The sequence below is a fragment of the Acartia tonsa genome, chromosome 3 (assembly GCF_053477335.1).
Source record: "Acartia tonsa isolate MP-2025a chromosome 3, ASM5347733v1, whole genome shotgun sequence".
Taxonomy (NCBI): Eukaryota; Metazoa; Arthropoda; class Copepoda; order Calanoida; family Acartiidae; genus Acartia; species Acartia tonsa.
The window spans coordinates 53,447,191-53,470,806 of NC_137262.1; the positions used below are offsets into that span (position 1 = coordinate 53,447,191).

Sequence of the window (23,616 nt, forward strand, 5' to 3'; positions counted from 1 at the left end):
GAAGCAATAAACTTGATTGTTTTTTAATATCTCATTTAGAAAAAAATATTACATTAATTTTAAAATTATTATATAATTTCTGGCCATTGCATGGTTAGAGCAAACAAATTTTAATAAAACATAGCGGATAATTTTAAACTAAATCGTTTTCTTTATTCATTTAAAATTGAAAATATTGCCTTACATTTTAGCAAAATAGCATAACTATTTTTCTGATACTAGTTTTAGTAAAAACATCAAAGTAATAAATGATTACAATTTATTTCAATAAGATACTTTTAAATACAATACAAATATTTTATAAATTATAAATAAGATACATTTCTTATTTAGAGAAGTTTTTAAAAATTTAACATCATTTTTGACTAGCTATCTAAAAAATATTGTTAAAAATATTTTATGAAAAATGAAGAATATAATGTATATGATTAGAACAAGTAGGAATATGTAAAAAGAAGTATGAAAATGAGAAAAATTACATTAAAATCAATTTACTATATATTTACAATGATTATTATTTACATTTTTGAAGCATTCGGTGATTTACATTGGAAGATTTTTTTGTCTTTTTAAAACATAAATTAATAATTTACAAAAAAAGATATAACTAAATCATTGACGAGCAGAGGATTTTGCAAGAGGGGTATTGACACCCCCTTACAATTTTGACATCCCCCCTTGATCCAAAATCGAGGTGGTATAAAGGTGTGTGTTAGCTTTAGGGGGTGTATTACAGACAACAAAAGGGTGTACCCCCCCCCCTTCAGCATTAAATGAAAAATAAAGAAATGTCCTCAACCATTTCCTTATATTATGATTTATTTGTTTTTTGTTCTTCATGCTACTTTTCGGATTTTTTATCTCTACATTATTATTTGCTTTGGTTTCTTAGATCAAAAAAGAAATCATTTTCGAAAACTATGATTTCATTTTAGCATCTTGGATAGTCTGTGGAAGTTTTCTTCCTTGTGTTTCTGGTAGGAGCGCAGCCACTCCACCAGCTACAACGCTGCAACCACCCATTAGCAATAATGGCAGCGGCAAATAGATACTTTCCAAATCTGAAAATACATATTTGTTAATCGATATATTATTGCTTGGATGTTACATTAGTTTTTATGTTATCTAATAAATTGATAACAGACTTGGCTATAAACCACCCCCATTACCCCATCCCTGGATGAACGAACTGACCAATAAATGAATTCCATATTAGTAACCTAGATTGGCGACAAATTTCCCCCTGTCAATATATCCACCTATTCTATATCCATTTATATGTTATAGTTTTGTATGAAAGGTTTCGTTATTTTTATCGCTGAAGTACTTTGTACTAGTGACTGCAGCTTTGGCGTTTTTGGGATAAAGGACATTGAAAAAACTAAAATCCTTCCAAGACTTAGATTTAAAAACTATCCCGGGACCTATCTGATGTTTCCCTTAATTGAAAACTTTATCAATTTTCAGTGCTTAGCAAGACCTTTATGACCAAAAAACTAATTTTTATAATAGGACTAGAGGTTGTATTGCTGGCTAGAGGGTGTTTTTTTTCAGTCAGGTTTTAAGCTATTAAAAAATTAATATTACCTCCAAGAACAGGTGCTACAATGCCACCAAATCTGGCCATAGTGGAACATACTCCAATTGCGGTATTGCGGACCTACAAGTGATAAATATTTTTAATATCTAGAGAAAGTATGGAATATTACGCCTAGGTTTTGATTTTAGGTCAAATAACACTCAAAGACAACCAACTTTTTAATTATAAGTCATAACAAGAGTTAAAGTCCTAACTTAGTTAGGTAGTTTAATTATTTGCCAAGACATTTCCGTTATTTAACTTACATATAATAAAGTATATACAAAGCAGTATGTATTTTTTATTTGTATAGATATTATTAATACAGATTTTGCTGTATAATTCACAACATTAGAAGCAAAGCTACTCTATAAATTATACGCATACCTTAGTTGGAAAAAGTTCAGCAGTGTAAACATAAACAACGGCAAAGCCAGCGCTAACTCCCATCTAAAATAGATTACAATCAATTTGTAAAAGTTTGAAATTAATTATTTTAAATAAATAAGTTTTATTTTATACAACGTTCTCGAACGGACATACGGCTTTAGATTGCTTCATTTATTAGATGTAACGCTAATATTAAGATAAAATAATCAATTACCTTTCCAATTAAAGCCAGGCCCAATTTAACTGTTGGATAGTCAAGAGGTACAAAACCAGCACATATACATGAAGCACCTCCCAGTACCTAGATAGATAGATACATAGAATGATACAGAGATACAGAGATGGATGGATAAATATATGGATAGGTAGATAGATAGTCAAGAGGCACAAAACCAGCACATATACATAAAGCACCTCCCAGTATATAGATAGATATACATGTATACACATATAGGGAAGTTAAAACTTTATATTTTAAGACAGGTAAAATGAGAGGTTTACCAGGTTTGAGGGGGGGGGGGGTAGATATACCACACTTTTCTGGGATCTTGCCAGATCAAGTATCAACTGTGGGGAATACCAAAGGATGACTCCATGCAAAATTTGAGCCGGATCCGGCCAAAACCGGCCGGGATTTTTATAAAAAACCGGTTTTTTCCGGTTTTTAGGGGGTATCTGTAAATCAAGCCCCCTCCTGGGTACGCCCCAATGATGATTCTTGCTTTAAGGTCTGATCTGAATTCCTCAACACTGAATATGACCCCTAGAGTTGAAAAAATGGTTAAAATCCGGTCTTTTGACCGGTTTCCGGCCATTTCCGGCCCCAAAAAAAATTTTAAAAATCAAAATTTCATCTAAAATTAAAAAAAAAATGCTTTAAATTACATTTTTCATTAATAATTTTTCAAAAATCAAAAACCTTAGGTAATGAAGATAATTTTAGCATCTTAAAATGTGAAAAAAGGTTGAAAATTGACAAACTTGTGTCAATTTGAAAAATGTTGGTAAATCTTAAAAATTTGAAGGATTTATACATACATTAGAATTTAGGTTGACTATGGTCTTTAAGACACGCCATATCCAATAAAATTGCAATGAGAAGGTCTAAATGTTTTTCTGAACCAAAATTCTACATACCCTGGCGGTTCCAGGGATATATCATTAAGGCCGTACGGCTGGCCAGAAAGCTTTTAACAGGTGGCCGACTAAAAGCCGGATTTGATAGTTATCAACTGTAAAAAGTAGCGATTTTCGTTTTTTTGGCCAAAACTCATGCAGGGGGTTGTTTTTTGGATTGACACACAAAAGCAAGTTTGTACAACTTTTTGGAACAGACATTTCTTTACTTACGCATTATCCGCCACAGGTGAACCGTATGGCCGTTATTTGCCGCCAAAATCACGATTTTCGGCGATTTTGCCATTCACGAGGTTTTAAGGACCATTTTTGAGGGGAAGGAGTCATCCAATCAATATAACTCTGAAATACTTTTCATTTGCAAATTGAATTGGCTACATTTCATGTGAAGTAAATTTTTTTGTGCGTTCAACCGTTTTAGTTCCAGTTGAAATTTAAAAATTATTACTTTTTAATTATAATTATTTTTTTCTTGTAATTTTAAAACTAACACTAATTGTTAGTACATCATAATTTTGATAATTAATTGCACATTTCAATCACTGATATTTACTACTTGGTAATTTTTAATTTATCTTTTAATTATCTGATTAATCTCTAATGATTATTACTTTGTAAATCTGAATACTTATTATTCATCTCTAGCAATTATTTATAAAATAAAAAGTAATAAAAATTACTATAATATATGTATTAGGTTAGGAAGTTCAATTGATAATCAAATAAAGTAATTTAGAAATGGTGATAGTTACTACATTATAAAAAAAATTTTAACAATATGAATAAGTATTGATCAATTAGTAATAAGATATTTTATATGATTAATAATGATAAAATCATAAATAATAAGTAATAAAAAGATAATGATAATTAATATGAGTTATTATTGATAGATTTAAAATAGGTTATGTAATATAATTTATTGATTGATTTGTAATAGGTTATATTATATGATAATTAATACTTATAATACTATAACTGAATAATAATAATAAGATAATCATAATTATCATGCATAAAAATGGTAAGATAATATAATTCATTATTATAGTGTTATAATCAATAATAAGATAATTAGGAGCCTGCGTCTTAAAAAATATTTCACCCAAACTTGTTTCTTGTGGGGGGGAAATACATTTTATGGGGTTGGTGTAATTAGTAATTGTTTTCCTTTTTTTAAAATTTCAACTGGAACAAAAACGGTTGGACGCACAAAAAAATTTACTTCACATGAAATGTAGCCAATTTAATTTGCAAATGAAAAGTATTTCAGAGCTATCTTGATTGGATGACTCCTTCCCCTCAAAAATGGTCGTTAAAACCTCGTGAACGGCAAAATCGCCGAAAATTGCGATTTCGGCGACAAATAACGGCCAAAAGGTCCGCCAGAGGTGAATGATACATAAGTAAAGAAATGTCCGCCTCAAAAAGTTGAACATTAATGAAGAAGTGTCCTAAGTCGCTAAATCGGCTCCGTCATCACCTAAAGGGGCAAAAAACCAAGATTTTTTGAAAAATTGTCAAAAATCGTGCCTTTGGTGGCGCACATCGGCCAAACGGTTCACCCGTGGCAGATAATGCGTATGTAAAAAAAAAGTTGTACAAACTTGCTTTTGTGTGTCAATCCCAAAAAACAACTCCCTGCATGAGTTTTGGCCAAAAAAACGAAAATCGCTACTTTTTACGGTTGATAACTATCAAATCCGGCTTTTAGTCGGCCACCTGTTAAAAGCTTTCTGGCCAGCCGTACGGCCTTAATGATATATCCCTGGAACCGCCAGGGTATGTAGAATTTTGGTTCAGAAAAACATTTAGACCTTCTCATTGCAATTTTATTGGATATGGCGTGTCTTAAAGACCATAGTCAACCTAAATTCTAATGTATGTATAAATCCGTCAAATTTTTAAGATTTACCAACATTTTTCAAATTGACACAAGTTTGTCAATTTTCAACCTTTTTTCACATTTTAAGTTGCTAAAATTATCTTCATTACCTAAGGTTTTTGGTTATTGAAAAATTATTAATGAAAAATGTAATTTAAAGCATTTTTTTTTTTAATTTTAGATGAAATTTTGATTTTTAAAAATTTTTTTTTGGGCCGGAAATGGACGGAAACCGGTCAAAAGACCAGATTTTAACCATTTTTTCAACTCTAGGGGTCATATTCAGTGTTGAGGAATTCAGATCAGACCTTAAAGCAAGAATCATCATTGGGGCGTAGCCAGGAGGGGGCTTGATTTACAGATACCCCCTAAAAACCGGAAAAAAACGGTTTTTTACAAAAATCCCGGCCGGTTTTGGCCGGATCCGGCTCAAATTTTGCATGGAGTCATCCTTTGGTATTCCCCACAGTTGATACTTGATCTGGCAAGATCCCAGAAAAGTGTGGTATATCTAGGGGGGGGGGGGGGGTAATCTAATGTATTTTTAAAAATTTGGGGGTAAAATGAGAGTTTTAACGTTTGAGGGGGGTAAGCACTCCTTTACCCCCATCCTTGGATGCCTATGGATGAATAGTTGGATACACCTTTATCTATCTATCTATTATACCTGGAAAAAGCTGAGGATCGGTCGTCTTCCCCAGCACTCTACAACCAAAGCACTGATAGATACACCATACAAAGTTACATTATCCATCTATTATACCTGGAAAAAGCTGAGTATTGGTCGTCTTCCCAGCACTCTACAACCAGAGCACTGATAGATACACCATACAAAGTTACACTATCTATCTATTATACCTGGAAAAAGCTGAGTATTGGTCGTCTTCCCCAGCACTCTACAACCAAAGCACTGATGACATATCCAGGAATCTCGACAGCGGCCATAGCAGCCATATTCTCATACATCCTTTCATCCCTGAGAATATCGATATATTATTATTTGGTTGTTGCACCACAATTTAATTTACTCTTATAAAGTGATGCTCACAGCTAGCTACAATAACACCCCATCCACTCCTACTGGATGAACGATCTGACCAATAAATGAGGCCCATATTATCCATAGCATACTCTGTTTTTTAAAAGGTTTCGTGATTTTTTAAACTTATATATCATAGTATTATATACAGTTTTCTGTGGATTGTAAAATGAAAATAATTGTATGAAAGGATACGATACATGATATTTTTATATGTCTTTCAAACGGTTCTAATTCAACGGATCTAAACAAGTTAAGAGCCATACTGGAAAGATGATTTCAGTTTCAGTGCTTCGCTTTTATGGATGTTGTCATTCTTGTTTAATATACATATTACATATGGACTTATATGACTAAGTACAAGGAGCTTCGCTACATATAATATTATTTTGCCTAGCTGAGCTAAGACTCAACCCATAGAAGCACATAGAAGTAATAACGATTTCTTTTTAAACACACTTGTTAAATATACATACGGACTTATATGACTAAGTGTGGTAATACGACAACCAGACGGACAGGCAGTTTACAGAATTGCTACGCTGTGACTTATCATAACAAACCCTCTGCACTAATCTTATTATATCACCATTTATCTCATGACCGATGTTGACCCCGCTATCCAGCGGTCAAACTGGCCTGCCTAAATGTGGGGAGGGACTCAAACACGCAGCTATCACGCGCCCCTCACGCGATTATACAACCGGGAGGCGCTGCCTCCCCTTTTACCACAGCTGCCCCCACAGCCTGTCTACCGCCGGGAGCTAAGCCCTAGCGTCCCACACCCCCTTCAAACCTAACCATTGTTATAATCTGTTGTATATATATAGTAAACATTCATTGTAAATATTATTCAGTTAAATATATAATTTCTGTATGACTAAATCCTGCTAGTTTGTTTTGGTAGAATAATTCAAGGCTAAGGCTCGTTGAACTCGAACTCGCAACCCTGTGAGCTGAAACGTTCGGCTTACCATAACTTGGTGTCAGCGTGTTTCAATCGAGCCTTACAGAAATTAGCCTATTCTACCTCTGATTGGACCCTTTGGCAAGTAAGGGGACAATCAGCCGCCAACTGAGAAGCCAACTGACCCGTGAGACGGCCTTTTTAGGTCGAATTTCCATCATTTTGAACGCAATATGTGGGCCTCTGGCCTACGGCAAGCAGATTTAGCCTGCTAAAAGCGCCAGTTAAGACGCTTTTTCCGTACCGTGTAGGAGTAGCGCTAGGTGCGCAGCCACGGTAATCGGATAATTTAGCTCAGACGGCTACAGAACTGAGTCTAAATTGGCAAGTGTAGCTGGGACAAGCCTTAGGACACCCAGGCCAAACCTACGAGACAGACAGCTGGGTGCTGGTCTCCTTGAGAAGGCAATGTGTGGCTGCGAAGCTTCAGCACACAAGTAAGGCCTACCACTGCGACGGACAGCAGATTTTGAGCCACAGGCACGGCAGGACGGGACATTCCCTGCCGCTGCCTTCCAGGATTCGAACCCGAGGCGCTGTAGGACGGGCCATTCCCTGCCGCCATTTTCGGGATTCGAACCAGCGGCGCTGTAGGACGGGACATTCCCTACCGCCGTCACCCCTCTGAACCTTGCAGGACGGACATTCCCTGCTGCCAGTGCTTCCAGAATCACACCTAGAGCTCCTAGTGATAACAACACATAAGTGTGTACAAATGTCAACCAAGTGATAAAAAGAAATATAAAATTGTTGACCCAGTGATAATTAATAAGCTCTAGTGATTCGAAGCTACAGTCTAAGCCACCATGGTAAGCGATACCACCATAGCTGCGGTTCGGCCACCACCGAAGTTTCTGTCAACCCCAGCCGAGCGGGAGGCCCCCTTGTCTCAAGGGCAGGACCTCCACTTCCCCTGCCATATCAGGGTGAGGTTTCCTACTCCTGACCCTGCCCAGCATGTACAGGTTGATGCCATGATCGATTCTGGCAACCGTGTACCAGGGTCTGCTGTAATTTCTGAACACCTCATGCACGCAATGGGCGTGCAACGCATGTTGATTCCGGACAACACCCAAATCCTGACTGCTAACGAGGAAGGCCAGCCCCTCCAGGTAATAGGAAAATTGAAAGAATTATATATGGCAGTCTCACACACCCTTATACTCCATCTGTACCACGTGACTGTGGTTCGGAATCTCTCCCACCCTCTGAACCTAGGAGGGTATTTTCTCAAGGAGTTCGGAACTAGGCTCTGTTTTGACATGCAACCACCTTGCTTGTGGGTGCGTGGGGAGTTTATCCCACTCCGTGGCGTCCCCATTGACCGGGAGACAGCCGAGAGAGAGTTGAGTTACGAGGGGCCTCTGCCAGGCCCACTGCCAGAGCAGCCACGTGTGGTCGAGAAGGGCACGCACTGGGTGGACACTGCGCTCAACGCCCATAGGGGGACCAACCTGCTAGCCATGGGGTTGCCCCCAGTGCCCAAGGTGCCGCTGGAGAACCTGCCAACAACGTTCCCTGAGATTGCCAGCCCTCCAGAACCAATCTTCTCCGCCGACACCTTTATCAACGGCCAGCCGTGTCCACCTGGCCCCCTCTACCTGGGACCCCCAGCCAGTCAGCCGGCCAAGTCCGAGTCCAGACCCGTCAAGTCGCGGTCTGATGCACCCGGAGCCACACTCAACTCCCAGGAATCAGCCTCTCCCGGCGCCGTGCCCGTCAAGTCGTGGCCGGCCGCCTCCGGAGCCACCCATGGCTCCGCTGCATCAGCCTCTCCTAGCGCCGAGCCCGTCAAGTCGCGGCCGGACGCCCACGGAGCCCAGGCTGGTCCCAGCGCCCCGGCCTCTCCCAGCACCGAGCCCGTCAAATCGTGGCCGGACGCCCTCAGAGCCACACCTGGCTCCGACACGTCAGCCCCTCCCGAGGCCGAGCCCGTCAAGTCGCGGCCGGTGGGTCCCGGAGCCGAAGCTGACCCCGCACCAGCCACGTATAGGCTAAGCGCTGTCACTCCAACTGACGGCCAGCCACCCCAACTCCGCACGGCCAAGCGGTTGGTCTTGCCTGGCCGCGGTGTCATGGCTGTCCCTGTTGAATTAGTAGGACACCGCACCAAGGATGCCATCCAACTAGCTGCCCCAGAACAGAGGTTTGGGGAGGATCTTGTCATCCCAGAAGGCCTGTATGCCCACAGGCCTGGCTCCGCCAGTGTGTTTCGAGTGCTGGTGGTAAATGAAGGGGAGACGCCCCTCCTGCTGGACGCTGGCCTCCCAGTGGCTGGGGAGCTAGTCAAGCCTGACATTTTAGAGGTTTCTGATAAGCCTCCCCCGCGTCTCCACTCGTTCCAAGAGCCTGTTGAGCCCCCAGATATGCAGGAGTTGTGGGAGGCCCTTGAGATGGAAGACAACGAGTTCCTGCGCAAGGACCCCTTGCTCAAGAAGGAGGTTTGGACCCTGTTATCAGAATACAGGGACGTCTTCTCCAATTCTACCCCCGGCTGCACGGACGTAGTCGAGCTGCAGCTGCGCCTCAAGCCAGGGACCCAGCCGATCCGCCAGAGATTTAGGGATCTGAACCCGCGGCAGGAGGCTGAGCTGGAGAAACAACTGGACACCTGGCTACAAGAGGGAGTCATAGAGCCGTCAGACTCCGCCTGGAGCAGCCCCCTGGTGCCCATCAAGAAGAAGGACGGGAGCACCCGCTGGGCCGTCGACTACAGAGCCCTCAACAAGTGCCTGGAACTGGATAGCTACCCTCTGCCCAGGATCCAGCAGTTGGTAGAACGAGCTGGAGGACACCGCGTCTACAGTGCCCTAGACGCGGTGGCCGCGTACTACACCATCCGTGTGTCTGAGGACAGCCGACCCTGCACCACCTTCACCACCCCCAGGGGCTTGTATCAATGGAAAAGGATGCCCTTTGGCCTGGCTACGGCACCGTCTGTCTATTCCAGATTTATTGCAGGGGTCCTAAATCCACTAGGCACAGCCAACCTCCAGTCATACCTTGACGACGTCCTGACCTTCCACCAGGATACCTGGGCCCACCTGGCTAGGCTCCGGGAGGTCTTGGAAGCCCACCGCAGGGGAGGAATCCGCCTCAAGCCAGCTAAGACCAAGCTGTTCCGAGCCAAGGTGGATTATCTGGGCCACACCCTCAGCCGTGAGGGGATAGCCATGCAAGAGGATTATATTGACCGTATCCTGGACTGGCCGGCCCCCAGCACCCCCAAGGATTTGCTGGCGCTTCTGGGGTTCTTTGGATACTACCGCCTGTTCATCCCAGAGTATGCCGACCTCACCTACGAGATGAATCGGCAGAAGACGGCCAAGACCCTAGCCTGGACGCCTGAGATGGAAGCCCAGCTGCTACAGCTCAAGGACAAGTTCCGTCAAGCCCCCATCCGAGCGCCGCCCAGGTTTGACTTGCCGGCGGTATTCCAGCTCACCACAGACTTCAGCAGCCGCGCCATCTCTGCCATTCTGAGTCAATGCCAGGACAACAAGGAGAGGCTGATTGCCGCCGTGGGGCGCAAGACAACCGACCCCGAGACTCGCTACCCGTCCTGGAAGGGAGAGATGGCCGCCATTATGTATGGAATCCGGAAATTTCACGGCATCTTGTCCTACCGCAGCTTCCAGATCAACACTGATTCCTCAGCCTTGCTGCAGATGAAGTCACTGAACACATCCACAGGGATGGTGGCCCGCTGGCAGGAGGAGCTAGCGGCCCTAGATTTCACTGTCTGCCACCGTCCTGGCACCCAGAACACCAACGCCGACGCCCTCAGCCGCCGGGAGGACGCCAACATGCCGACGGCTAGCGCCGAAGAATTAGCAGAGCAGGCTGAGTATATCCACAACCTTTGCCAGCTAGGGGAGTCCGCAGCTAGCCGGCCCCCTGCCGCACGACTGGACCCAGCTAGAGTATTAGAAGCCCAGACACAGGACCCTCTCCTGCTCCGTGTCCGCCAGTGGGTGGCTGACGGCAGAGCCCCAACTAAGGCTGAGCTGCGCGGCAAGGAACGAGACGAGCAGCAGTACGCCAGCCGCTTCCCAGCCCTGGGACTTGACGAGCATGGCTGCCTCACCACCACTGACCAGACCCTGACAGGGGAAAGGACAAGATACCTGCTGCCTTCGGCCCTCCAGCAGGACGCGTTCTTTTTAGCCCATGGGACCCCATGGCCGGGCACTTTGGAATGGACGCGACTATCGCCCGCGTTGCCATGCACTTCTGGTGGCCCAACCTGGCCCGTGACGTCCGCCTGATGGTTCAGACTTGTCCTGAGTGTGTCCAGAAGGTTACCAAGGAAAGGTTGAAGCAGGTGATACATGTGCCCTCCCGCCAGGGGTATCCACAGCAAGTCCTGTTTATTGACCTGGTGGGGCCACTGCCAGAGACCCCAGCCGGGAACCGCTATATCCTCACCTGTCAGCCGGTTTGTCAGCCTCTACGCCATCCCCAACAAGCGCACCCTCACGGTAGCTGAAGCCCTGCTGCACCGCCACCTGGCCACGTTCGGATGCCCCCTGAAGATCCACTCCGACAATGGGATGGAGTTCACCGGCCAGGTATTCCAGGAGCTGGCCTCCAAGCTTGAGATTGGCCTGACACATCCACCACCCTACAACCCGCAGTCCAACCGAGTGGAAAGGTTCCATCGGACGCTCAATACAGGCATGCGTCTGTTCTTAGACAGAGACGACAACAACTGGGAGCCACACTTGCCTGCCATTGCCTTCGCCTACAACACCAAGGCCTGCAGATCCACCGGCGTGACCCCGTTCCTGGCCTACTTTGGGAGAGAGGCCAAACTTCCGGTGGACATGGTGCTCCGGCTGCCAGACACAGAATATGCCTCGGTTCCAGCCAACGTCCAAGCTCTCCTGCAACGCTACCATGCAGTGTATGATGCCATCCAGCAGAAAGAGGAGGGAGCCATCCGGAGGAGCGCGGCAGCCTACGAAGGCACGGCCAAGTATGAGGTTGGAGACTTGGTCTGGTACCTGGCCCCCCGCCTGGTGCCAGGGAAGGCAGCCAAGATTACCAAGAGATGGACTGGCCCCTGGAAGGTAGTGAGGCAAGCTACAGAAGTCCATTATGTCATCAAACCTGCCTCTCCAATCGCCAGGATCTCGGAAGTTACCGCGCATGTAGGCCGACTGTGCAAATACACTGGAGATGTGACTGCCCACCAGATTCCAACAGACATTCAAGGCGACCTGGACGGCGACGAGGATGCCACCGAGCTGCCGGTCGGAGCTGCGGCGCCCCCAGCGAGTGACCCAGGACAGTTCCCAGTGTACCAGCCGACCGCAGCCGCCCCACAGCCTAGCGGCCAGGACCGTGACCCAGTAGAAGAGAACCTGCAGGAGCAACCCAACGAACCACCGCCGCCGCCGCCAGCTCCAGAGCCACCCAGAGATGCCATCTGGAATCCTGATACGGACATGGAGAACCTGCCGGCCAGCAGCGAGCCTGTAGGAGGAGAAGCGGCCACGGCAATGGAAGAGGCAGCCCCAGAGGACGACGCTGAAGCCATGTGCCCCCTGTTGATGACAGCCATCCCCATCCGGGTAGGAGCTAGGAGGCCAAGCAACCTGGATCAAGCAGGCGCCCCCATGGAATTTTATGCGCCTTCCTCCATCGTCATTCCCCCCTTGGGAACCACCAGAGTTAGCCTAGGCCTCCGTGTCCAGCTACCCGCTGAGGCAGAGCTAGTCCTGCAGACGAGGCAAAATTTCCAGCGGCGGGGCTTGGCCGTCGCCAACCCACGCCTGGAGGCCAACCAGGAGTTGACAATGCTGATATCCAACCACAGCCAGACAGAGCAACGAGTGTCCCGTGGAGCCTGTGTAGCCCGAGCTGTCCTCCACCGAGCTGTGCCCCAGGAAGAGCCTGTCCTGCGCAGACATAGGTTGTCGTATCCCCAGGTTCAAGGCCTGGTGGCTCGAGAGCCCCGCAACCCTTGAAGGGGAGGTTGTGGTAATACGACAACCAGACGGACAGGCAGTTTACAGAATTGCTACTGTCATATATTTATGTTGTGATGTCATATATTTAAGTTTGCAGACCATATGTTAATTGTTACTCTTAATTGCTCTTTAATTGCTCTCAGAAAGAATAAAGAGAAAATATATTTAAGTCAGTTGATATTGAGAGTCCTAACACAGAACATTATCTGGTTTGGGTTCGAGTCTTTATTAAGACCAATACAGCTATTTACAGACATCCTACTACTTTAGATAGTTTGCATAGGCAGATATTCTACCCCTTCAAAGTGCATAGTTAATTAATACATTGTATTAATTAAACAGACAGTCATCCTGTTGTTTGGTGTCCTGATATACAGACAGACATCCTGCTACTTCAGAACTATCCAGCTTTGAATAATCAGTAGTTTTGACTTATTAACATATTTAATCATTTCTAAATATAGTATCAATATATAATCTTATTTACTCAAAAACTGCATTTAATCCAATATAATAAATACTTGAAAATCTGTTTGCATTTTGAATTGAACATTAAGTCTACTCTATCATTAGCTTATGCTGTTTGTCTATATCACATTTGGCGCAGTCTTATTGTGCTACGTGTTATTTAGACCTGCTGCTGAGTTAAGGGTGGGGGAAGTGGTGTTTAATTTGAAGTCACTCACTTTTTGAGATATTTTTTTATCTCGGATTTTTCACAGTTTTGTTTTAATTTTTATATTTCTAACTTGATTTATATTTCAGGTTTCTGTGGAATTTCATTCTTTAACTCTTTTGATCTAAATTTCACGGCGGATCTAGTTCCAGTGCTCGGATATGGCTGATGGAGAAAAAGGAGAGCGGGGTAAAACTGAAGGCAAGCGTGGACGGCCGCCTAAACGTCCTCGGGAGAATGACAGTCAGGATGATGATGGAACTCCCGAACATTGGGAGGAGGAGGATGCTGCGGCTGAGGATGCTGGTGCAGGTGCCAATGCGAATGTGGAGTTGGCGTTGGGCGAGGTGGAGAATGACGTTGTGCCTGAAAGCATAAAAAAATATGTTAGGGCAATGTTGCAGGAGCATACGACTGTCAAAGATCAGGTGGATAAGTTAACGGCGGCGAATAAACGGCTGGAGAATAAGGTGAAAGAGTTTAAGAACTCTGATGAGCATAAAAAGTTAGGTTATGATGTTGATTTGGCTACTATTAAGAAAAAGGTGGCGCAATTGCCAGTGGATGGGGATATTAGCGGTTTTTTGTATGAGACAAGTATGGGGGCTAGTGTATCTGCAGTCAAGGCGACGGGGGATGATTCGTTTAATACATCTTTCATTAATCGTTTGAGTGTGGAGGCTAAATTGGATTCTACAAATTTTGAGGCTAAAAGAGGGAAAAGTGCTCCTGGACATTTGAAGTTTTCGCAGATTGAGTTTTTAGGTCCTGTTGGGAATGGAAATTGGATGAATGTTCGTGAGAGTTGTCTGACCGAATATGAAAATCAATTGTTGGATATATTTCCTTTAATTGAGGAAAGGGCTGAAGTGCTTAAGGCCTATAAAAAGGTGGCCGGCGGTAGTGTAAGCCAACAGACTGTAGAGGAGCAGTTTAAGGAGTTTTGTCTTGTAAGAGGAGTCAAGTGGGATAGTGATTTTGTGCGGGATGCTCCATTTTGGGATGGAAATATTGATTTTGAGGATTATTTCTTATCCTTATGGAGGGTTGCTAGGTTCGCAAAGTTGGAGGATCCTATGCTTTTCAAGGACATCCTGTACAATAGGATTTTTGAGTGTAAAGGGAAGAAGATGGGGAGGTTGATTACGCCGGAGGCTAATGCTTCCTTAAGTGCTTTAGGTTATTACCTGTTGATAAGAAGGTTGGTGATACCCTTTGCTGATACAGAGTCGGCTACCGAATTCTTTTACGCCCTGAAACAAAAGAGTGGTCAGAATGTGGATGTGTTTTTCAATGCTAAATTGCGTCTGTTTAGGCTTATGCATCCTGGTCAAATTTCTAGACAATCTTGGCGTGATTTCTATAATAATGTGGCTAAGAATTTGCTGTTTTCTGATTTAGCTAGAGATATGGCTAATTTCATTGAATCTATGCATTACCTGGAAGATTACAGTGCTTTCTTGACTTATTTGATTCGCAGAGGTCAGCATTATGTAAGCTGGGCTCGTTCTGGACACGTATCACCTGAAAATGTAACGTCCTGTTATTCTCAGGATATGGAAGGGTTGAGGCTAGAGGATTCTAGGGAGGTGAAAGCTAGGCCTGTAATCAGTGAAGTGCATGTATCTGATATGGAGGGCAGGACTGAGATTGGCGATAATAATGCGTGGATTGAAGGGGATGATGATATTCCTTGGGATCAGGTTGAGAACGTGATTGGGGCTCTGAATTCGAAGGCTAAAACTATGATTTGTTGGTATTGTGGGAAAAAAGGTCATGTAGTGGCTAGTTGCTGGCAGAAGAGAGATGGCAAGCCGCCAGCTCCTGATTCTCGCATAGGAAAGACCAAAGCTAAGTTTTTCTCAGCCGGTAGCGAAAAGAAAGAGGGTCCTGGAGTGCCTAATAATAGGGTAATACCTGAGCAGTTTCTGAAGAAGACAGTCAATCAGGTGGGGCCTGTTGTGGATAGGTGGGGCAATCAGGTGGGGCCTGTTGTGGATTCTGAAAAGAGCAGAGATGAGAAACAGTATGAGGCTATGATTGCTGACATAGCCAGAAACAATTTCCAGCAATATCCTATGTAATGGATATGATTGATTTGATGTATAAATCTCATTCTAGGATGAAATTTATAGATCGTTCTTTTATTCATATTCATTATATAGGCTATAGTACTGTAAATAGTTAATTTTGCTGTCTTGTATTTGCATTATTGCTTTCAACTTTATAAAGCATTACTGTCTTGTTTATTCGTCAGTCAAGGTGTGATCGTGTTAATGAAAACATTATATATATATATTTATATATATATATATATATCTACTATATATTATTTTTTGATAAGTACCTATGCAAGGTTGAATATTTCGAGAGGTACTTACCTGTATAAAAAAAAACTTGGAGTGTAGCTGTGTGATGCTGGTAGTTTGGGAGATGTACAGGATTTCATAAATTGAACAGTATGTTGGCGGCTGGTGACAGATGAGGGGCTGACTGCTGTGTAGTGGAATGATGTATATCTAAAATATATGGATATATTAATTATAATGACTAGTGTTTTCAAGAGATTGTGAAGTTTTTGAAGATAACGAAAATGCCTATTTGTGCGGATTTAGAATTTCTTGTGCCTGGGGCTGATATTCCGGTGAAGGAGTTAGGAATTATTGATACAGGAAATAATTTTAATTCTTTGATATCTAGAGAAATTCTTGATAAACATGGAGTTGAGTTTTGTCCTGCTAAATTATCAGCATATTCAGTAGATTTAAAGAAAGTTAATATTATTGGATATGTTGAGTTGAAATTTAGATTTGCTGGAACTCAAGCTGTGTTTACGGAGATATTTTATGTACCTGAGGTGACGAGTAGGTTGGTAAATCTTGGATCTGATTTCCTGAAAAAGAATAAAATTAATATTTGTTTGGATGAAGATAAGTTTGAATTTTGTGGGGAATCTGTTCCTATTAATTCCTGTTTACAGAAACAGGTGGTGGCAGAGATACAGAAAATTCCTATTTTGTCCGGACGAATGAATTCTGAAATTCCATCTAAACCTACCTTGCCAGGGATAAAGGAGGGGGGTGGGTTTGGAGAGTTATATTCAACGAAGTATAATGTGAAGTTGCTGGATAAAACTATTTTTTATCCTGGTGCATGTGACTGGATTAAAGAATGATGGGCTTTGGTACGTGTCCCCTAATTCTTCTAAGATGACAAGTGGCAATGGGATTATGATTATTGAGGGGGTGTATCAGCCACGGAAAGATGGGTCCTGTGTGGTTAATGTGGTTAATGCGTCAATAAAACCTATTACCTTGCTGAGAAATGTGAAGATGGGGCATTGTTTCATCATGGATAATCAAGATGTTACCTGTAATAAAACAATTAATGAATTGGATAAGCCAGAAAAGTTGTCGGGGCAAAAAATGCATGAACGGGTACAGTTTATTATTCAAAAGTTGAAGTTAGATGAAAACCAGATGATTAAGGAAAATCCAGAATTGAAACCCAGGATTATTAAAATTTGTTTGGAAAATTTTGATATCTTTTCAATGAATGATTCAGATATTGGTGATTGTAGATTAATGACATATAATATAGAATTGTTACCTGGAGCTAAACCTGTGAAGGCCAGAAATATTCCTTTGAATCCAGAGTACGACGCTAAATTGAAGGAACAGTTGACCAAATGGCTGGATGCTGGCATTATTGAGGAGGGTTTCTCGGATTGGTCCAGTCCTATCTTTGCTGTGAAAAAGAAGGCTGCATCTGGAGCAGAGGCTAAGTTGAGGTTTGTCATCGACTTCCGCAACCTCAACAACGTGACTAAGCGGGTGGCGTGGCCGCTGCCACTGATCTCGGATAATCTGACGAAGCTGGGTTCTGGCAAGGTGTTCAGTACTCTTGATTTGACAGCGGCCTACCATTCGATGACTATGGATGAAGACTCTAAACCGTTGACAGCTTTTAGTGCAGCAAACAGGATGTATTTGTTTAACAGGTTGCCATTTGGGTTGTGTAATGCACCCAGCCTGTTCTGTGCTCTGATGGATAAGGTGCTGTCTATCTTGCCAGGTATGTATGGATTCTGTATCAGCTACTTGGACGATCTGATCGTGTTTTCATCAAGTCCAGAGGAACATGTAGAGCATCTGCAGGCACTGTTTCAAGTTCTTCGGCAGGTCAACCTGAAATTAAATTTAGATAAGTGTGATTTATTGACTAGAGAATGCCATTATTTGGGACATATTATTAGTGCCGATGGATTGAAAATGAATCCTGCATATCTGGAACGGATTAAGGATTGGGGCAAGCCTAGAACAGGGAAGGAGTTGCAGAAATTTTTGGGATTTACTAATTATTACAGAGGATATTTTGCTGATTATGCCAAGAGGTCGTGCATGTTGGATAGTCACAGGAATGACACTATAATAAAGTGGACAGAAGAGTTGAACAGAGTATGGACTGAATTTATGGAAATGTTCAAGACTGAAATGTGTAAAGGCTATCCTCAATGGGATAATCCTAATCTTTTTATTGTGGATGTAGATTATAGTTCTCAGTATTTTGCAGGGATTATTTCGCAAGAACAGGATGGTGTGGAGAGAGTGTTTGGTGTCTGTAGTAAGAAGTGTAATGCTGCAGAACAAAATTATCCTTCCTATAAAGGAGAATTAGGTGCATTAGTATATGCATTAAAGAATTTTTTACACTTTTGTAGGTTTCGTGAGTTTTTGGTTCGGACAGACAGTATTTCACTAGTGCATTATAAACGTTGGGCTAAAGGATCAATAAACGGTGTCACCTATCGATGGATAACTTTCTTGCAAAGTTTTGACTTTACAGTTATCCATCGACAGGGGACTAAGCATGTGAACGTAGATTATTTGTCGAGAACTGAGTTAGATTGTAAGAATCATCGACTGAAGGATTGTCAGGAGTGTAGAGAGACAGATAATAAAATTTTGGATCCTTACCTGGATGATTCACCATTTCTGGATCAAATCTACTCTATTATGCAGGTACATTCTGCAGAGGATGAGGCGGATGTTGAGTTTGTCTGGCAAAGTAGTCTTCAGCAGGACGAGATCCTAAATGAAATAAGGTTATGGATATTGGAAAGGAGACAGTTGTCGTCTTATGAGAGGGCGGAGTTATCGGGCAGAAAAGAACTATTGTACAATCTTATTGGCCACATGTATGTGCTAGAGGGGGTTGTAATTTTCAGACAGCCTTTGGCCGAAGGGGGTTTCGTCGAGAGGCCTGTAGTGCCTCTTTCTTTATACAATGATATATTTGATTCAGCTCATGGTGGATATGGTTCTGGACATAGAGGTGTGCAGGAGACAATACGTAAAATAAATGAGAGATTTTTTATGCCTGGCGTGAACAAGTTTGTGGAATCGAGAATACGAAGTTGTATTACATGTTTGAAAAAGGCTGGAAGTAATCCTAAACATGTTTCACCTATAACTCATTCTGTTCAAAGTAGTGAAGTTTTTGCTAATATGTCCGTAGATCTGGTTGGACCTTGGACTCCATGTTATCATCAGGGACAGACGGTTAAATTTGTCCTAATCATGGTTTGTCTATTTTCTAGATATGTTTTTACATGTCCGTTGGTTGATGCTAAAACTGAAACAACTGTAAAGGCTATATTGGAAAATTTTGTACCTACCTATGGTTTATTTAGAGCTTTGAGATCGGATAGAGGTACAAATTTTACAAGCAATGTGTTTAAAGGCGTGATGAAAGGATTGGGGGTGGATACTGTTCTAATTCCCCCCAGGAATCCAAATTCGAATCCTGTAGAGAGGCAAAATCAAAGTTTGTATGCTGCTTTGAAAGTAGATGAAAATCATGGAACAAAGGACTGGGCTAAAAAATTACCTTTGGCTACGTTAGTGATTAACTGTTCCAAGAGTACTAGAACTGGATATTCTCCATTTTTTCTGGTTTTTGGTCGGCAGCCACGTATTCCTCTCGATTTCCTATCACCAGTTCCGTCTGCTGAATCTTCATCCTCGCGGTCGTATTTGGAATTTCTGAAAAATATGGAGGATGTAATTAAGAGAATTTCTACAAAATCCAAGTTATATTTAGAGGTTCAAAATAAACACAGAGTACAGAGGGAAGCATTAAGAGTTACAGATGTTTGTTATGCTTTCTTTAATATTGTAAAAACTGACGTGTCCAAGAAATTACAGTCTTTCTATGGAGGGCCTTTTATTGTGGTTAAGAAATTTTCGGATGCATTGTATGAGTTGGCACCTTTTGGGAATAATCCCATCAAGAAAAATCAGGTTGTAGCTAGGGATAAAATTCGAAAAATTCATGCTCGAACGGAAGTTCTAGGGGAGGAGGTTAATTTTAACGTTTTTCCTTTACCTGAAATTTGTCCGTCCGATGAGATATTTTTGGAGGTTGACAATATGCCTGTAGAGAAAGAAACTGTAGAGGAGAGAGAGAGTGAAGATGTTGTGTATTTGTCATCTGAAAATGATGGTTTTGAGTTGGCAGAGGAAAGACAGAGTGACGAGATTCAGGAGAAGGAGAGTGAGGTTGAGGTTGATAATGACAGAGTTTCAGAGAATGAGAATAGAGAAATTATACCTGTAGGTGAAGGAGTAGAGGTGGGAGTGACAGATGAATCTGTGGTGCCTGCTCCTGTAGCTGAGGGTAATTTTGACGAGGTTGAGCTTCCATCGGAACAATCGTTTTTGACTACGGCGCCGCCACAATCTTCACCTGAAAAATTAGTTACAATTAAGAAAAGTGGATCACGGGTGGCGAAATATTTATGGGACACTGGGAGGAGGTTAAGATCTCAGGTAGGGGGTCCTGTGGTACATGTTCAGATAGGAACTCGAGGATGGAGAAAGTAGGGAAAGGAGAGCTGATAATAATTATTTTTGAAAAAAAAAAAAAAATATTATTAAAATACATATAAATATTTTAAAAAAAATATATTATAATAAGAGTTCATGAATTGTTATTTGATTATTTTAATAACAAATATGTGCTGACAAAGCTAGTAGGTAGAAAGTTGCCCTGCAATGAAAGGCTAAATCAGTTGATATTTGCGGGTGAATTGGTGAACAGTTATCAGCTAATAATGTCTGGTCATAATAATAAATTTAAATCAGGTAAATATTTTTTAATTTGGGGATTGTGTTTGTTACCTTGTGGTGCTGATGTGATATCTGTGCAAGTAAAGGAGTGTGTTGGCGACGGTCCTGAGTTGAGGGCTTCAGAATGTACAGTATTTGGTCAGCATGAGTTTAATGGAACAGTCAGCGGTCATCTGTTAAAAAAAGTTGGAGTGAGATTTTTGCCCGCGGTACAATGTCACGTCGACAGAACGGTTCACACCTGGTATTGCGGCAAATATAGCCATCTACATTTAGGGGCACCAGCTGTTGTTAGTAGTGATGAGTTAATTTCTAGTGAAGATTGTAAAAGGATGGAGGAACAGAGGGTGTTAGACATAGATGGACGACGGTTGCCAGTAGCGTTTTATGACCGGTCACTGACTTATTTCATAAATGGTAGCATCCTGTATGATGATATGATGACGTATGGGATTGACCCTCAGTGCAGAGGAGATGGTATTTATTTAAATAATACCTTTGTGCCTAATACTTTTCAAGAAGTTCAGATTACAAGTTATTTGAAAAATATACAAATTTCAATGTTACCTGATAACAGTTGTTTTCTTGAGGACCAGTTCATTGGGGCACACTGTCTGGAGTCTGATCTGCGGCTTGGGCTTGATCGAGTGATAGTTCACAATAGATCACAGGAAGATAGACGTTATTTTAGTTATTTTCGGACTGTTGAAATTGTAAATTTAACTTTGTTTACATTTTCTAATATGGCGGATGATGCTAATAATCAGGGTGGCCAAAGTTGGTTGGCGATTTCTCCACAGTTTTCGTTGGGATTAAAACTGGGGAAAAAAGTGGAGTTTTCTGACTTTCTGACTGATTTGCATTATTTTCATACCAACGTTCCTGATGTAGTTTTGTGGATTACAACTGCTAAAAAGAATTTCTTTCCTTGGATGCGAAAAAAAGAGGAGGATGGTGCTTTATTATTACAGTTAACTTCTTCCTATCATCAAGTGGAAAGGATTTTACAGGCAGAACAGGGGTGTTGGGAGAATAATTTGTTTCATTCCAACATCAAGCAAGTCGGAAATTTGTTGGTACAACATCTGGGGGAGATGGAGCTTGTGTCTGTATGTAAAAAAAGATGGTTGAATGTGACTATAGGAGCAGATTTGCCGTGTTATCTTGGTCATTTTTCTCTGTTTATGGATGATAGAATTGTTGCTGTAGAACCATTCACAAGATTAGTTAAAAATGTTTCCTTGTTAATGGTTGTCGAGTGTAGGAAAAATCCAGTATTCGTGAGAGTTAAACCTGGATTATATCTAGGCAATAAGGGGGCAGGAATGCAGCTGGTTCAGACTAAACGGCTGGAGGATAGTTGGTTGAAGGTACCATTGAATTTTGAGCATCTGCTGGATAAGGGAGAGAAAGGACAGGTGTTGGAGTCTGTGGAAGAGGCTAAACTTTCGGAATTGGCTGCTAATTCAAATGCGTTTGTTGTAGAGGTGACAGAAGATTGGTTTGTACATTTGTATAATTCCTCAATTGATTGGTTGACTAATAGTTGGCAGCATTTTGTTATGGCGGTGATGGGTGCTGCTGGGGTGGTTATTGGATTGCTGTGTGTTGGTTGTCTAGGCAGACTGTGTAATTGCGTCAAATTTTCGCGTTATCGGGAAAACAGTAATTAAAATTTGGCATCCCTGATAAATATAATTTATGTAAAGTATTTCGTTTTGAATGTCGTCTTATATATGAAAAATGTTAAAATATTAAAATATTAAAATGTTAATATTTAATTATTGATTATTATCAGGAAATGGAGATGGAAACGAAAGGCGGTATCAGCGGCCGTCTGCCCCACCTCGGCGGGAGGAGCGTGAACCGTCTGTTGAGATGTTGGAAGCTGGCAGATCTAATCGGCGGCATGTTGTGTATAGAAGAGATGACAGGAGGCAGTATGATGTAGAATCCCCCAGGTATGAGCCTGGATATGATGATGAGGACGATGTTGGCAACGTGAGTCTTGAAGTTGAGCTTGATTCCAGGGATCGTCTGCCCAGTGATCAGAGTGGTTCGGAGATAGACAGTTGGACTGAGCCTACTACGGACAAGCCTGAAAAGGTGGCAGATACTTGTTCTGGTGATGGACGGCGCAGATTTGGTAAGTTTGTGCCAAATCAGGCTGCTGGGTCGGTCAGGTCTAAGGGAGCCAGCAAGGCTTATGATGATGCTGGGGAAGGTACTTCCAGAAGGGGAGCCAGCAATGCTTATAATGATGCTGGGGAAGGTACTTCCAGAAGGGGCGTGGTCAAGCGGCCTGCTGGGGCAGATTCTCTTGGGCCTAAACAAAAGAGGGAGTTACCAGATTTACGTGCTGAGGTTGAGAGAAATAAGGCTGAGCGCAAGAATGACAAACGTGGCTTGGCGCCGCTCAGTGATGAAGATATAGGTAAAATCAGTAATTCTGTTGCTGTGACTCTAAAGCCTATGATTGAGGAAAAAATTCGTGAAGCTGTAAGAGAATCAGTCAAAAGTTTGAACACTGCACAGAAACTTTGGCAGACGGACAGTCATAATCGGATTAAAGATATGTTGGCCTCGCATAAGAGGGATCTAATGGACTGTATAAGGAAGGTAGATACAGAGATGCAGCAAATGGTGGCTACTACTGCACAGCAAAAGACTTCTTATATGGTACAAAGTGTACAGACAGCAATGACTGATAATTGGGAAAGTAGTTCAGCCAAGTTGGGACAGCAGGTGAGCCAACAAGTGGAAAGTGTTTTGGCAGGACAGGGAACTAAGGTTCAAGAGGCTATTACTGAGATGGCGAAAAAAGAGGCTGAAGTGCAA

General features: G+C 42.4%; 2 protein-coding genes across 3 annotated transcripts in view; both read right to left on the reverse strand.

The window, feature by feature from the left end:
• Nucleotides 1-244: 244 nt before the first annotated feature.
• LOC145314997 (organic cation transporter protein-like) overlaps nucleotides 245-23,616 on the reverse strand; it is a 32,123-nt gene continuing 8,751 nt past the window's right edge. The window contains exons 14-18 of the mRNA XM_080155065.1: nucleotides 5,850-5,967; nucleotides 2,184-2,270; nucleotides 1,967-2,029; nucleotides 1,588-1,660; nucleotides 245-1,061 (exon numbers count right to left, since the gene is read on the reverse strand). Coding sequence (XP_080011191.1) covers nucleotides 919-1,061; nucleotides 1,588-1,660; nucleotides 1,967-2,029; nucleotides 2,184-2,270; nucleotides 5,850-5,967 — 484 coding nt within the window. The 3' untranslated portion in view covers nucleotides 245-918. The remainder of the gene's footprint in view (nucleotides 1,062-1,587; nucleotides 1,661-1,966; nucleotides 2,030-2,183; nucleotides 2,271-5,849; nucleotides 5,968-23,616) is intronic.
• Nucleotides 15,212-17,390, reverse strand: LOC145314998 (uncharacterized). Of its 2 annotated transcripts, XM_080155067.1 has the most exons (5): nucleotides 17,258-17,390; nucleotides 16,962-17,018; nucleotides 16,501-16,541; nucleotides 16,030-16,167; nucleotides 15,212-15,649 (listed from the first exon to the last, which is right to left on the reverse strand). In XM_080155067.1, exons 2-5 carry the CDS (start codon nucleotides 16,998-17,000, stop codon nucleotides 15,511-15,513), a joined length of 357 nt encoding a protein of 118 aa, XP_080011193.1. In that variant the 5' UTR covers nucleotides 17,001-17,018; nucleotides 17,258-17,390; the 3' UTR covers nucleotides 15,212-15,510. The 2 variants fall into 2 exon arrangements, with proteins under 2 accessions (XP_080011193.1, XP_080011194.1); XM_080155068.1 differs by lacking the exon at nucleotides 17,258-17,390 and having other exon boundaries at nucleotides 16,962-17,032.

What these genes read in the sequence shown, in the direction of transcription:
- LOC145314998 (XM_080155067.1), bottom strand. Translation starts at nt 17,000, where the DNA reads ATGATGAAACAATGCCCCATCTTCACATTTCTCAGCAAG. An exon ending in TCTTCACATTTCTCAGCAAG is followed by an intron (nt 16,542 to 16,961) that starts GTAATAGGTTTT and finishes ATTCTTTTTCAG; the next exon opens with GAAATCAGATCCAAGATTTA. An exon ending in CAACCTACTCGTCACCTCAG is followed by an intron (nt 16,168 to 16,500) that starts GTACATAAAATA and finishes CATATATTTTAG; the next exon opens with ATATACATCATTCCACTACA.